Source organism: Lutjanus erythropterus, chromosome 9 (genome assembly GCF_056507025.1).
Source record: "Lutjanus erythropterus isolate fLutEry1 chromosome 9, fLutEry1.hap2, whole genome shotgun sequence".
Taxonomy (NCBI): Eukaryota; Metazoa; Chordata; class Actinopteri; order Lutjaniformes; family Lutjanidae; genus Lutjanus; species Lutjanus erythropterus.
This window is the reverse complement of record NC_139325.1, coordinates 33437680-33453050: the sequence shown is the minus strand read 5'-3', so window position 1 is coordinate 33453050 and position 15371 is coordinate 33437680. Positions and strand designations below refer to the sequence as shown.

Sequence of the window (15371 nt, the reverse complement as noted above, 5' to 3'; positions counted from 1 at the left end):
CAGCTTTAAAATTCAGCAGAGCTCTGTCTGTAAAGATTGATTTCAGGTTAGTAGGCTCAAGTTTTGTGATGTAACCCAATGAAACCTGACCAAAATTAAGTTTAATTGATACGGAGAAGCTCGCTTACCCAAGTTAAAATAAATGAATAATATATTTTAGTGCTGTTGGGACCTAGTAAATATAAAAGAAGGGGGGGAAGCCATTCATTTTTTGTTGCTCTGTATTCTTTAACAAAATATTACATTTTTTGCTAGCTAGCTACTAAGTTAACAGAATGTTACATTGTTTGCTAGTGAGCAAAAACTTAAAACGTTACATTGTTTGCTAGCTAACTAAAATGTTAAAACAATGTTACGTTGTTTGCCAGCTAGCAAAAAAGTAACAAAATGTATTTTAAAAACAACATTGTAACATTGTATTGTTTGCTAGCTAAAAAGTTGGTCTAGTAAGCATACTCATGGCTTGCAGAGAAGCTCTAGTTTCTCCTCCTTTAAGAAAAATGTGAATTATGAATTAGAGTGAAAGAAAGAAGAGACACATCATAAAACTCAACTGGGTTCAGTCTTTCCCTGAACTTTCTTTGAGGGACTTGATTATTTTGACTCAGTTCATCTCAAGAAGGCAGTGATTTTAAAAGTTAAACCTCCTTAAGTCTAGTTTAATCAGGTTTTAAAAATAATACTTGTTTGTGCAACACAGCCTAAATGTAATAATAATTCTACTAATATAAAATTTGTATTGAAAATCACTGCTCTATTGACCATCAGCGTTCAAGCTGGTGAGAACAGTTGATTATCATAGTGAAGGGTGAAAGATCTCAAGTGGTGCCGTGTTCTTCCCGTCATCTGTGTCACATGGATTATAGAAGGGGAACAGAGGAACCATGACCGTTCCCATAGTGAAGGTGTAGATCGGCGCCATGGTAACAGCATTATAGAACGACACCTCCTCCTTTTCACAGTCTAAGAACACGCCGATGCGGACAAGACGGACCGATACGTTGACCTTGATGGGCTTTGGGTCGATGCAGGCCAGGACCGATCCGCCCTTGAGGGCCAGGGTCCAGAGGCCACTGGAGGTGCCGGTAGCAGCCATCTCTCCTCTTGGGACATCTTCTTGTGCCACGCCCAACCTCCACGCTGTCTTATGTCCCACCTCCACCTCCCAGTAGTGTCGGCCTGTGGTGAAGCCCTGGTGGCCGAAAACGCAGTAATAATAGTGGAACCGTCGCGGGTGGGCCGGGCAATCCTTCGTGTCCTTATCCTCGTCAAACCACACTGAGGTGCAGGACTCGGACAGGGACAGATTAGGGTGGGCTGTCTCAGGGTCAAAGGTCACTGATGTAATATCTAAAGGGAAGTAGAGATTAAATGCACAATATGTAAGTTCTGTAGCTGGAGGTCTCACATTAAAGCTATAATATGTTACATTTCTGCTTTAAAATGTCTAAATGGGAGCAGTAAATGATGAACGGCAGACTAACTAACTAGAATGATAACGGCTAGCAGGACACATACACAGTTATCTTGAATTATGTTTTTATCTGGGTTTTAACATTGTTGGAGACATGTGGGATAATATAAGTACACAACTCAACAAAATCTAATGTTTATAGACATTTAAATGCAGATATGCTGCATGTTATTAAGATATTAACTTCTTTTGCATTGTGTCAGATAAGATATGTGAACATACTTGGGTAAAGGCAGCTTTTCATGTGCTTCCATATCCTGTACTGTATGGGCCCAATAAACTGGCCAGAGCGCACCTCGGTGTCCACCTCCGCTGGAAGGACGAAGCTGACCTGAGATCTGCTTGGGCAAAATGGAAAAGGGGAGCGCTGAATGATGATGTGCAGAAAGGAGAGGAAATGCCAAGCATGCACCCACACAAGATCAAAACTTGCCTTTTTACGAGATCTTGAATTTCCTGCAAAGAGAGAAACGGTTTAGACAAGCTGGTTGTAACTGGTTAAACCTTTATTTCAACACAGTATAATCACATAACCATCATTGTTCAAAACTGGAATAAATAACTTCCGACTTCACAAAAACAAATACTCAACCACTTCATGTTTCCTGTCGTCATCTGAACCAGCTGTGTCTTCATCATACTCATGTCAGAGTCCTGGTTGGAGCTGCTGTAAATCACCTTGGTGCTGTATTCCAGGTGGTCAGAGTGGCCTCTGTCGGTCATGGAGGCTGCGTCCTAGTCTAATGGGACCACTTAGTGAGCTAGCTAACAAGCTAATGGCAGCTCAGTTAGCAGCAGTGCCCGGTGACTACAATGTTACTAGATGAAAAGGTCTGTGTGGTAACAATCCCGGGCCTAACAGCAAGATGCAGCTCCCAACTGGAATTTAAGGGCATTTTCTATTTTCGTGACAAACAAACAAATGAAAAAGTGGTCATCTAAAGGCTCATGTATGCATATGGATATGGATGGAGCCTTCTGTCTGTACTCTACGTTAATTTCATCCATATTTTTGCACGTTTTCTGAAAACATACGGCCACGGACTGGACGGTGCAGTACCTGTGGTAGTTGTGGGCGCGGTGTAGCGGTGTAGGCAGTAGTTTAAGTGAGACACAATGGAGTTTTAAATATCCAGTAGTATTGTAAATAATGTACATCATCAATTAGGCAGTGAAAAAATGTGAAAAAATATTTAATGGCGCACAGTTCACCTCCGTCTACAACACTGCCTCCACTTTTGCCTCTTTTCAAGTTGTACACAATTACAACTTCCTCCAGTGTTGCCATGTTTGTTGTTGTCATAAACTTTTGACTTTTCTTTGTCTTCAGGGTTGACTCTGAGCAGTACCCTCTAGTGAATGTATTTATTAACAATGTAAAGGACGCATGGAACTATGTGGGAAATGACCGTTATATTGTGTCTAATTACATATCTTTATAGTCTGATACATAGTTTTTGACTTTCTTGACTTGTAAAATTATTTTTTTAATTAACAAACAGCTGTAGCACAGTTCAAACAGGATCATAAAACCATTGACTACAGTTCACCGGAAGGGGAGGGATGTCTTCTCTCAATGGTCTGAACCACGTACCACTTTCCTCTCATCGTGTGAAAAGAAGTGCTGTAGTGCCGGGCCAGTCAGTACATGTGTGGCAAACATCTTCATCATTATCTAATGATGTTACTGAGTAAATGACATGTGCTAATTGTGCATGTAGATCGAAGTGAATCAGAAAAGACTCTTGGTGATGGTGTAACTAAAGGTTTTACAGTGAAAAAATATGGCCCTACCATAAAAGAGCTGCTTTTAGAGTGGAGTTTGGTTTAACAGTCAGTCCACTCACTGGGATGCAGAGGGTATTTTAACATGAATAATTCACATAAATTGAATGACCCACTAATGAACAACAGTAAACAGCATAAAGTAATGTAGGAAATGGAGGTAAAACCGATTTGTTTTCTGTTTCTCTTGCAGAAAATAAAATGAATAAATGGTCCCTTAATAAGCTCAAACTGCAAGTAGTGATGCATGGGTCAGGGTTTTTAAGATATGCAAACACCTGACCCGTAACGCTTAGGTCAGTTGCTTATTGCACCTTTAAAATGAGTGGTTGCAACATTTGTGTTTGGACTCCAGGCTGCCACAATGCCTTATACAGCCACTTCCTATTTGCTGACAAATGCACTGACTGCCTTTTGTCCTTTCACTTTTAAATGAGGAATTGATTTTGACCTGCAAATTCGGGCAAGTCAACTGTTTAGCCAATCAATGTCTATAATTGATCAAATGAGTGCCGAGAAACAACAGAGCAGCTAACGGGGTGGCACTGCGGGTGCCTTTGATGCAAACCTGCAGAGTCACATCGTTTCCCAGCAGCTCGGCGCTCAAAGGAGGAACAGGAGGAACAATAATAGACAGTTATGTTGACAAGTCACAAGTAAGGTGAGTAATGTTTTGTCCCAGGCCCAGGGGAATGCTTCTGCAGTGACCCCAAATAAACCCACGCTGTTGTGCACAGAAGTTTCCAGAATGTTTTATGGAGGGAGGCCAAACTATTCTCCACCTCCTCCTCTGTACCCACTCACACATTATCTCACCCTCCAGATTTACTTCATCCCCATCGCCACACCCCAGCTTTATATAGCCGCGGTTTGTTCAAGCCATTAAAAAGCCAACTTCAATGCTAATCAGATGTAATCTCCTCACTTTTAGCAGTTTAGGACTATCCTCCTCGGCCAGTTTGCTGTTGAGCACTGTGATGGCTCTCTCCAGGTCCCTCCCTTGCTCTGCTATCTTCTTCTCTCTTTCCTTCAGCTGCTTCAGTTGTTTCTGTCTCTCCCTCTTCAGTCGCTCCAGGTCCTTACACTCCTCCTCATCCAGGAAACGATGGAGGTTCTGAAACTCAGCTCTGATTTCTCGTTCCAGGGCATCAAAACTGCTCTGAAAGACGAAAACAAGGACAAAGATGGCCAACTGACCCTTCCTAAATCCATCCCCTTTTGGACCTTTGGTCAGCCTTATTCTTTCCTGTTTCCTGTACCTAGATATGCTAAGTGCTGGTGTTGTGTATGTTGCAAATAAAAAAAACAACAACAAATTTTGAAGATGGCAAACAGATGTTTCTGAGAGACCGGTGAAAGTGACATATAGGCCTATATCACATATTAAGTGAAATAATGTTGCTAGCTAACTAATTAATCTACATCAGTATTAGTTAACCAGCAAGCTAATATACGTAAATCATTAGCTAGCTAGGTACGTCTAAAAACTAATATAAGCAAAAACGCTAGCTGACTAGCTAATCAACATCAATCATAACCTAGCCAGTTAGCAAGTCTTTTGTTTCCCAGCAGCATCTTTTGATCATCTTCACAATTTGGTTTTCTTTTCAGCATAGACTGACAAGCTTGGGGAATAATGGATTACATGTTGTGGGATTACATAGTTAGGATACATAACAAAGGTAACTATATTCCATTACAGTTACAGTTGCAGAACTTTAGCTACACAGACCAACCACTTAAGTTAGCTTCATAGACCAACAGTGAATTTTAGCTTCACAGACCAACTACTAATGTTAGCAACACAGGCCAACCACTAACTTTAGCCTCACAGACCAACCACTAACAGTAGCTACACAGACCAACCATGAACTTAACCGTCACATACCAACTACTAATGTTAGCAACACAGACCAGCTGCTAATGTTAGGTACACAGACCAACCGCTATCATTAGCTACACACACAAACCGCTAACGTTAACTACACAAAACAATCGCAGGTTAGCTAGCTAACCTGTCAGTACTGTTACTACTGAAAAATACTTTGGGACTGTAAATGGTGACATTGGTGGCCAGGATGGTGTGTCTGTGAATAAATTATTGCCAGTTTACTTGAAGTATGAGTGTAAAGTATGACTAGCATGTTACTTTAAAAAGTATATTTAAATGTGCGTAATGTCTGCCATTAATCTAAACCTACATTTGCACATCCCTTTAATAAACCTACAACAAAAATAAAACATTATAGTAGGCCAAACAATTTCACCATATTGGTATCGAGGTAATTGACAATAAATGGAAAGTAATTAAGTTACATCACTTTAATATTGTCATACTTTGATCAGGTTACTAATCTAAATGCATTTTTAACCCTCCTGATCTAGTGATCTAAGTACAGGAAACAGGAAAGGAGAAATCTGACCGAGGTTCCTCTGGTTACCGAGCGCTCTCAGCTTTTATTCGAGCAAAAAGGGACAGAAAATTTAGGAAGAATCTGTTATCAGTTCAGCCTAAGTGTGACTAAATATTCAGTGTGTGTGGATATGACAATATGGATAATCATTTTCAAAACTGGCCTCAGCAGAACTGCCATGAATATATACTCGTTTATTTTGTGTTGCACTGGAATCACTGTGTATGAAACGAGTGTATTTCTCAATAAAGATTAAAGGATTAATAATGCAACAGTACCTCTACTTCCACTGACTCTACGTACGTCTCCCTCTCTGCTTCCCTGCACTCATCTACCTCGTGCTTGATTCTTTTAATAGCCTGGACAAGCTTTTCCTGTAACACAGACACACACACAGACACAGACACAGACACACACACACAGGAGACAGAGAATTGGAGAAAAAAATACACATGGAACAGAAATGTTATTGATTTATTATCCTGCAAACATAAGAAATATGAACTTTAAAATAAATACAATTAGATTATGAGTGAAAATGTCTCATGTCAGCTGCAGCAGGTCAAAAACATAAAACATAAAACATGAGGCTTACCTTGTAATCACAGAGAAGCCGTTTATTGCAGTTGTTGTTGGTGTCTTTTGTGTGGTTTTGGTACATTCCAGTTCTGCAAATTGGACAAACAGAAATAGAGAAGACTCTTGAGAAAGCGCAACGAAAGTGATGGAGGGAGCGAGAGGGAGGGACAAATTAGAGGACATGAAAACACAACAATATAGACAGTGAGAGGGGAGAGGAAGGGAGGGAAAACACACACATGCCAGCATAATAAAAAAAAACAGACTGGTCATACTAAAAGAGCAACAAGGACATACATCCAAGCAGAAAATTAGCAAGAGAAAAGCTATTGACAAGCACAGATCAGTATCCACAGCCTGACTTGAGAATATATGGATCCATTAAAAGTGGAGGAGAGAAAGGAGAAGGGGTGGGGAGGCAGATGACTGGAGCTGCCAGGAGGGCTTGCAGGCTGGCTGGCAGGCTGGCAGCAGCGATTTATGGCAGCAGACACATAAGAGTCTATTTCTGTCTCCCAGTGTCTTTGGAAACAAAGAAGAATCTGGCGGTGGAGCGAGGCAGCCAGTCACTCAGATATTGTGTTTCATATCAGCAGTTGTTTCGCCTGGAAGGGAAACAATGCATGTTTATTTTAGTTAGGTGGCTCTCTAATATCTGGGGGTGTGAGAGGATCCAGTGCGGCGGCTATGAGCTGTTGCAGTGCTCACTAAAAGGATGCTGTTTGGAAATCTGCACCCCGCTGGCTTCATATTGTCTGAGAGGAGGGAGCGCTGTTTCTAAACGTACAGTCAGCGTTTCTGCTCTCTGCACCTCCAGGAGTTCATATCTGCATCCTTCTGCATAGTCACAACCCGGCCAATGAGATTTAGTTCCCAAAATGTCAAAGTAACGTTCTGGAAACGGTCCTTGAATGTTCCTGCAGTACATTCCATAGATGTTAAAACTGCAAAGTTTTTCTTTTTTAAAGTTCCATGAGGGTTACGTTTTTGTGATCAAATATTTATTATCACTTCAAGAGGTGTAGACATACAATCAGTGATACAACAGTAACTCAAAGTAATTAAACTCTACATTTACAAGGACTGATCAGTAAAGTGCCAAGAGGGTTACTTCAATGTTTCGCCTTAATGTTCCTTAGATATTAAAAGGTCAGTTTTAACCTCTATAAAACTAACAGAGTAATGTTCTCAGAAGGTTAGTTGAATGTTCCAGGAAGGTTACTTGAACGCTTTTGGGAATGTTTCTTTCAACAAAATATTCTTAAAACATTGTGGGACAGTTGCCTTAAAGAGCATCAGCAGGGAACCTCAGTGATATGTTACAGAACCTACCTTTAAAACTTCATATGATTATTAGAACATTTTGGGAATGTTTTGTTGAACTACGACGTTTGCACACAGTTACTCAGAAGGCCACCAGTAGGGAACATCAGGAATACATTACAAAAACTATCCAAAAAGTGTTTCTTCATGTGGTAATTATAATGTTTTGGGATTGTTTTGTTGAACAAAATCATTTGTGCAGCGTTCTTAAAATGTTGTGGTTGAGTTATGTAAAAGAACCCAAGCAGAGAACCTCACAAAAACTTGCCCCCCAAAAACTTTACTTCAAAAGGTTACCACAACATTTTGGGTGTGTTTTGATGAAAAAACACATCTGCACAACATTCTTATAATGTTATGAGAGTGTTACCAAACAGAAACCCCAACTTCTGGGAGTTTTATTGGAACATTATGTGTTTTTCTGTTTTTCTTAAAATTTCTTCTGTTTTTTTTTTTAAACCTGCCTTGAGTCTGTCCACTTCACATCTAAACTTTTTATATCTCTACCTCCTTCTTTGTCTCCCTCTCTCCCCCCATCACCCCCACACGCACAAACACATATGCACACACACAGACACACACACACACACACAAACAGACACCAGGGGGTCTGGCTGTGGGTATGGGTGAACTGAAGCGGCATTACTCATCTCTGCAAATGTTCCTCATCTATAATTCATGGTGCCAGGTCCTGGCAAGTGACTGTGCTGAGCTGAGGTTGAGCTGCAAACTCAGTGAGTGCACCACAGTATGCGGCAGGTGGAGGGGACACTGACAGGATGACTCAATAACATACAAAACGTGCAATATCAGCAATTCCTGACTGAGAATCAAAACAGCTGTGAATTACTGTTGGCTTTTAAATTTTAACTTAATGAACTGTCTTTCAGTTTTTGATTAACTAAATTGTTTAAGCAAATTGCAGGAATCAAAAGGCTTATTTACAATCAACACTACCTAATAATTATATGTTCACATGTGAATTTGACTTTTTGCATACCGTACACGCTATATATTACAGTATTACTGCTATATAAAAGCACAGACACAGTACAAAATATATGGAAAGCATGTAGAGCTGCAACTAATGATTATTTTGATTATTGATAAATATATATATTTATATATATTATTTGCCAAATTAACTGATTATTTTGCTTTGCAGTGTAGTTTATGGTTGAGCCTCAAAAACTTTGTTGGAAAAACAAGATACAAGCGTAAAGCTCTAAGACAGTGTTACTGGACGAGTCACTCCAGCCCTGCACGTCCTTGTGGGAGAGATGCCACTAGATATTAGACAGAAGCAGTTAATGACCAACTGCTGTGCTAACCTCAAAGGACATGAAAGAGCAACACCCCACTAATGTGGTATTGCAGGAGTGAACAGGGAGCAAGGCAGAGGACAGAGAGCAAGCTTTGTGTGTGCAAAAGATATGCAGAGGACCTGCAGGTTATTAATATCAAACTGGACACACTCAACACCCCGACAGACATGTAGGATACTGTACATGCTGGAGCTCAATAAGTCAGAGAGGAAAAGTTCATCTGTTAACAGCATTTTCCAGGTCATGTAAGAGAGCACTACTCCCACTATATACAGATATATAATGGGTCAAAAGATCCAGGAAAGGGTTGCACCAGACTTAAACCTAGTCTTAATTATGCCTGATCTTAGCAATGCACTTTCATGTTATTACTCACAAGACTATGGCTGTTGCCTTGCAGTGTGTAACATTATGGAGGATAAAAGGATTTTATCTTGTATTAAGAAAACTGCCAGAGCTGTACAGCTAGCACATGAAAACGCTGACTGAGATTTTGACCTTATGCCTCCCCTGACTAGGTGTAAGATTTAAACTCTGTCTTGGCAAGAGGAAGGCTTAAGGCAAGGTGGTGCAACAGGCGTAAATATTAGGTTGGATTTAGAATGGCAAGTTATGACCAACTAAGGTGCAACTGCCCACAGAACACCAGACAACTGGAACTGCTTTTCACTTCCAGAAAGAAAAGTTGCTTGGATGAGTGAATGCAGGATTATCTGTGAGTCTGCGGAGTCGGAGACGCTGTCAGAGATCTGCAGAGGGTGGACGAGAATGAACCGGGAAACACTTTAATCTGCTCTCGTTCTGTTTCAGTTCTCAAAAGCCTGAGATCCTTCATTTTCAGCTGTCAAGATATTTTATTCAACGTGTTACAAGTATGTTCCGGACTTATTCAACAAGGTATGTCAGTTCTATTTATGTGGGTTCCTGCACATGGAGGTCTGAGGGGAAATGAGGAGGTGGACAGCAGTTGCTCACGTTACAGGTGCTCCCATTCAAGAATATAAAAATATAAAGTGAAATTATGAGAACAGAAAATTAGAAGTAAGTGAAAATATATACATTCTACTACAAATGCAATGGCGATTAATATAAAAATGACAAAATATACACAATATAATAATATATACATTAAAAGTATGTATGAAGGGGCACCCCTATAGCTCAGGTGGTAGAGTGTGTGCCACGTGCACTGTATGATGTATGTATGTATGAAATATGTGCCTTATTCTTTACTATATACCAGAAATATATAGATATGGAGACAGCAATAAATTGAAAGTACTGTATGAGGTGAAATAGAAAAAAACTAATATGAAATGTAAGAATTATGTACAAAAATGTGCATCATGTTATACTCATATATAATGAAAATAAAAATGTTGCATGTATTGCACAGGTGAGTTATGGCAGGTTGAGGATTCTGTTGTGCACGTAATCATGGATTGTAATAGTTAAGCCTATAAAAATATATAAGCATAAGTATACAAATGAATAATGCTAATAAAGATAAATACATTTAGAAATTTGTAAATAAATAAATATTATGTAAAAGCACAGAAATAGCCTTTTTCATTTCATATTTATTTATGTATTCAGTTATTTATGTCTGATTTATTTATTTAACGGATCAGAAAAATGTATTTGTGTTTTTGTTTTTTTAAATAAGACAAACAGGATTAATGTGTGGTGGGATGCAGTCGTCGGTTCACGCTCCGAAACAGAAGGTGGCGATGATGAGCCTGCTGTTAAAACACACAGAGAAGAAGAAGAAGGCCCCGCCCATTAGGACGCACGAAAACGACGTCACGAAAGTAAACAAGACGATGTCGCACAGACAGACTCAAACGAGAGGTATCAATAGTTTTTAAAGGATAAAAATATTTTATAGCTATCATGTCTGCATATGTGGTATAAATCGTGGTGGATATTTTCACAGCCCCGTGAGCTCAGCGGCCGAGCTGTGTGAGCTAACGGGTCCAACTAGCTAGCTAACGTTAGCTTAGCTTACAATAGTTACGTTATGTGTTTTCACAGGCGGTTCATTTTACCTGCAGTGTAAAACTACAACTGTTAACAGGCGTCAGATTTCAATTTTTCATTATTTGCATGCTGTATTTTCAGAAATGAACGGTCAAGCGGACGTTGAAGTTGACTACAAGCGGAAATACAAAAACCTCAAAAGAAAATTAAAATTTCTTGTTTATGTGAGTGTCAACATCTTGAGCCTGCACCGTCAGTTTTGATCAATCTTGTTTCGGTATTTTACAAATGCATTTTGTGATTTCGTGTTTGGTTTATCTTTTCCAGGAACAGGAATGCTTTCAGGAGGAGCTGAGGAGAGCACAGAGAAAACTCCTCAAAGTTTCCAGGGACAAAAGGTGTGATTACATTGTGTACACAAGAAACTGTGTGGCTCTCAAACACTATTATGTGAACAGTAAATAATAATAATAATATCCTTCACTTGTTTTCTAGCTTCCTTCTAGACAGACTGCTGCAGTATGAGAGAGTAGATGAAGACTCCTCAGGTATTTATCAGACCTCATCCCAAAGAATGAAGTGTGGGGCTGTCACTAATGCTTATTTTCATTATCGATTAATTTACCAATTATTTTTTGTGATTAACCAATAATTGTTCCCTCTATCAAATCTAAAAAAAAATGTAAAAAAAATACTCATCACAATTTCCAGGAGGCCAAAGTCATCTTCAGATTGCTTCTTTTGTTGAACCAACAGTTCAAATATCAAAGACGCTGCATTTTTTATATAAATTCTTACGTTAAAGGAGCCATTATTGTTTGAAAAGTGACTGAAAATACTCTTAGTAGTTTGCAATATATTTTCTTTCGACCAGCTAATTGATTTATTGACTAATTGTTGCAGCTCTACTGTGGTGTGCTTTCATTTCATTTCTATTATAAGAGTTGTACCTCAGTAAACTCTACTTTTGGTTCAGGTTCTCCTGTCTTTTGTTCCAGATTCTGAAGCGACAGTTTCCTCAGAAAATAGTGAAGGTGAAGGCCCGAGGGAGAGGGAAAGAGAACGAGATGTAGTAAAGAAGTAAGTTGAGTATCTTAACATAAAATTCAGAAATTAGACCCAGTGGATCAGGCTAACGCTTGAGTATCTTGTCAGTACCTTAACAGCCTTTCACTATTCACTGCTGCACCTGTGGGATGCTGGAACCAAGTGAAAATTTCTTGGGTTGCTTGCACTATGACATGAATATGAACATGCAGTATATATGGTACATGATTAGTGCACTACAATTGAACCTGTAAAAATATAGTGTCTTCAGGGGTGTAAATGGAAAAAGGCCTGCAACAACTAGTGGCTATTTTGTTTAAGTTAGTGGGTGAAAATAAGATCGAGTTGACTGGTATTATCAGCTAATGTATTATAAGTTAAGTGCTAAACTGAGACTTCAATACAAGTAATTTCTGGTTAATCATAACATAAACTATAAACTCCTGTTTGATGCCAGTTGAATTTTCCTCTGTTTTTTTGTTGGTCATTACTGTCCAGGCATTATTGTTTTTTAGAAGCTCAACCAAAACAGTATTTACTAATTTGGAATTGCATACAATGTGATCTAGTTGATCTTAAAATTGCACAGTTAAAAAATGTATGATGCATTTTTTTGCACTATAATGTACCTCAACTGTGTGTTCCTATGTGCAATATCAATACTCCAACCAGGTGTATTATCATCCAGTGTGCAATACCTGTACCAAAATCCCTAACTCAATGTGCAATATCCATAATCCCCCTATGCCATGGTGTAAATTTGTAAATAATGTATATTTGCTGTTACCATTTCCTATGTTATATATTTTTCCCAGTTATATTTCCCTGTTTATATTGCTTGCTGCTATTTATTGTCTCTTTTTGCTGTTGTTTCTACTATTTTTGCTATACACTTTGCTGCTGTAACACTGAAAATTTCCCCACTGTGGGACTAATAAAGGAATATCTTATATCTTATCTCTTATCTTTAATCCAGCTTGGTATGGCCTGTTGTACCAAATTTACCAATGTGAATGAAACATTTTGCACTCTGAATGCTCATGCTGTTATTCCTCACTGGATTTCTCATGTACTCTTTTCAGGCGAAGAGGCAGTCCTGGAGCGTGTCTTCCTTCATCATCCTCCCCTCATCTCTCCCTGCTGTCCCGTCCTGGTGTAAATCCCCTACAGTCATCAGGCTCTGGACCCTACCTCAACACTGTGAGTTTCCATCTCCCATCTTTCTCATATCATAACAGTAACATCGCTGCCAACATCATCTCCTCATCAGCAAACATAATCCCTGTTTTAATTTTGCATTATTTATATAATTTGATTGTTTTGTCATTTTATTCATAAGTCTGTTTTATCTCTTCCTTTGGTTTTTGTTTGATGCTTATAATGGCTTCACTGTCCTTGCATTGTTCATTATTCTGCGTATGTTTTTTTTTTTCTGTTTTTGTGTGTGTCTGTCGTGTAAATTGCCTGTGCCCGTGTGCATGTGTGTTCGTGTGGTCATTTGGCACTTTGGGGCCTGCTTGTGTGTTGGGCAGATGCCCTTCCCACCAGAGTATTTGGCTCCTCCAGCTGAACGAATGAAGAAAGAGAAAAAAACAAAGACGCCTAAAAACAAGAAAGAGACAACGGGGAAGGTGAGAGAGGAAAAGGGAAAATAAAATGCTCAGAGATAATAATAATAATAATAATGATAATGTAGATATGCTGCTTACTTCTCAAAATTGTACACAAATGTGCCATTTATATTGGACAATACAGTAGGCCATTATATGTTGGTCACATGTATGAACAGAAACACAGAAGTGATTTGTATCTACTTTGATATACTCATTTAGAGAGTCTAAATTCTCCGTATTCTTTCATTTTACTTTGTCATGCTGACAAGATTTGATACAAAACAGTTTCTCCTGTATTTATTGATTTATTTGAAAGGGACAATGTACATTAATCAACATTTAAACAAATGTAAATGTACCTGAATTAGATAAGGCTAGTTTTCATCAGCAGTCCCTCTGACAGATGTTGTTAGGCCTCCTTGAATAATAAAAATAATACAGTATCTGATCAGTGTTTTCCTGTTGTAATAGAGACTTCAGGGTAATTTTTGTAGAAAATGCCTAAGCCATTTTTAATTTGGCTCAATGATGAAATGGCTTTCTGGTCAGTTTGTCTGTAACTTCATATACATGCTGCATGCTTGTCCTGATTTACATATGTTATGCAGCCATCCATGCATCATGCCCTTATTATTTCTTCATATCTCCACCCCTTTCTCATTCCCAACAACTTTGCTTTACTCCTACTTCCTCTCAGGTTGTTGCCCCAATGGCAGCTAATTACCCATCAGCCACCGCGGCCCCTCAGACAGCCGGCGGCCCCTTCAGCTGGGTCCCCAGACAGATGCTTAGTGGAGATGCAGCTGAGGAGGAGGGAGACAGCGATGCAGACAGCGACAGAGGAGATGAAGACAGAGGGGAGGGAGACGAGGCCGAACTAGTCATTGACATCCCTAATGAGTGAGCTGGAGTGTGTGTTAACATGTGTTCAAAACGGGGGATGTAGAGGTTGTACATCTGTGCGTGTGTGTGTGAGAGTGAAGACAGAACTCGACTGAATGCACTTCCTGTATTCAGTTGCCCATTTCACATTTTCAGAAGTGGAACAAAGCCCCCCCTTGTGGACTTTTGATTCATTGCAGCATCACTGACAGAACTATCTCTCAGATAAATGAGGTTCTTCAATATGTTGTGAATTAAATATATGACAAAACTGCAACTCGTACCTTTTTAAGAAAAGCCCATGGGAGACTTTGCATTTTACAGTTTCAAGCTGCCTGCTGATCTTTTTTTTTTTCATCTTAACAATCCAGCAATCTACAAACTGTGACTACAGCTAGGTGTGTCCTGTACACAGAGAGTTTTGGTTTATTTGTTTTGCATTGTGCAACCACCATTAAGACTGTTAGAGTGTGATATTGATGTTTCAGTTGTTAAGTCTTCTTTGCTTGTTACACCTGCTATTTGTACTACGTTGATGTTTTTTTAAACAAATCCAAAAAATCAAAGCTTCTTTATGTCAATGGAGATATATTATTTTTGCACCTATCAAACTGTGTGTGTCAGAGAATAAAATGCAAAATGTTAATCATTTCAGTTTGAAGTTTAAATTGTGTGTCAGGCTTGACAACAACATGCTACTGAGGCTATTTTACCTCCATTAGGGCTGTGTGTTTGTCTAAAACCAGTGGAACCAGAGGAAGTACTCAGATCTTTAACTTCTGTAAAGTAATGACATCACAATGTAAAACTACTCATTCAAATCCTTTATTCAAAACTTTACTTAAGTATAACAGTATTAGCATCAGATTATACTATAAGTACCTAAAGTGAAAGTACAGAATGGGCAATATCAGATTAATATATTTGGTATTTCTGGATTAAATTAACA

At 39.0% G+C, this 15371-nt stretch overlaps 2 protein-coding genes across 3 annotated transcripts; one reads left to right on the top strand and one right to left on the bottom strand.

Moving 5' to 3' along the window:
• Nucleotides 1–419: 419 nt before the first annotated feature.
• On the bottom strand, nucleotides 420–6685 carry LOC146321902 (zinc-binding protein A33). Of its 2 annotated transcripts, XM_084727208.1 has the most exons (7): nucleotides 6550–6685; nucleotides 6269–6341; nucleotides 5952–6047; nucleotides 4185–4418; nucleotides 1908–1930; nucleotides 1697–1812; nucleotides 420–1350 (listed from the first exon to the last, which is right to left on the bottom strand). In XM_084727208.1, the coding sequence occupies exons 2-7, from the start codon at nucleotides 6332–6334 to the stop codon at nucleotides 797–799; spliced, it is 1089 nt and encodes a 362-aa protein (XP_084583334.1). In that variant the 5' UTR covers nucleotides 6335–6341; nucleotides 6550–6685; the 3' UTR covers nucleotides 420–796. The 2 variants fall into 2 exon arrangements, with proteins under 2 accessions (XP_084583334.1, XP_084583333.1); XM_084727207.1 differs by having other exon boundaries at nucleotides 6269–6652.
• Nucleotides 6686–10633: 3948 nt separating this feature from the next.
• ino80e (INO80 complex subunit E) lies at nucleotides 10634–15071 on the top strand. Its single transcript, XM_084727206.1, has 8 exons — nucleotides 10634–10751; nucleotides 11022–11104; nucleotides 11208–11278; nucleotides 11376–11428; nucleotides 11879–11960; nucleotides 13010–13127; nucleotides 13460–13558; nucleotides 14238–15071. Exons 1-8 carry the CDS (start codon nucleotides 10634–10636, stop codon nucleotides 14442–14444), a joined length of 831 nt encoding a protein of 276 aa, XP_084583332.1. The 3' UTR covers nucleotides 14445–15071.
• The last annotated feature ends 300 nt before the right edge of the window (nucleotides 15072–15371 follow it).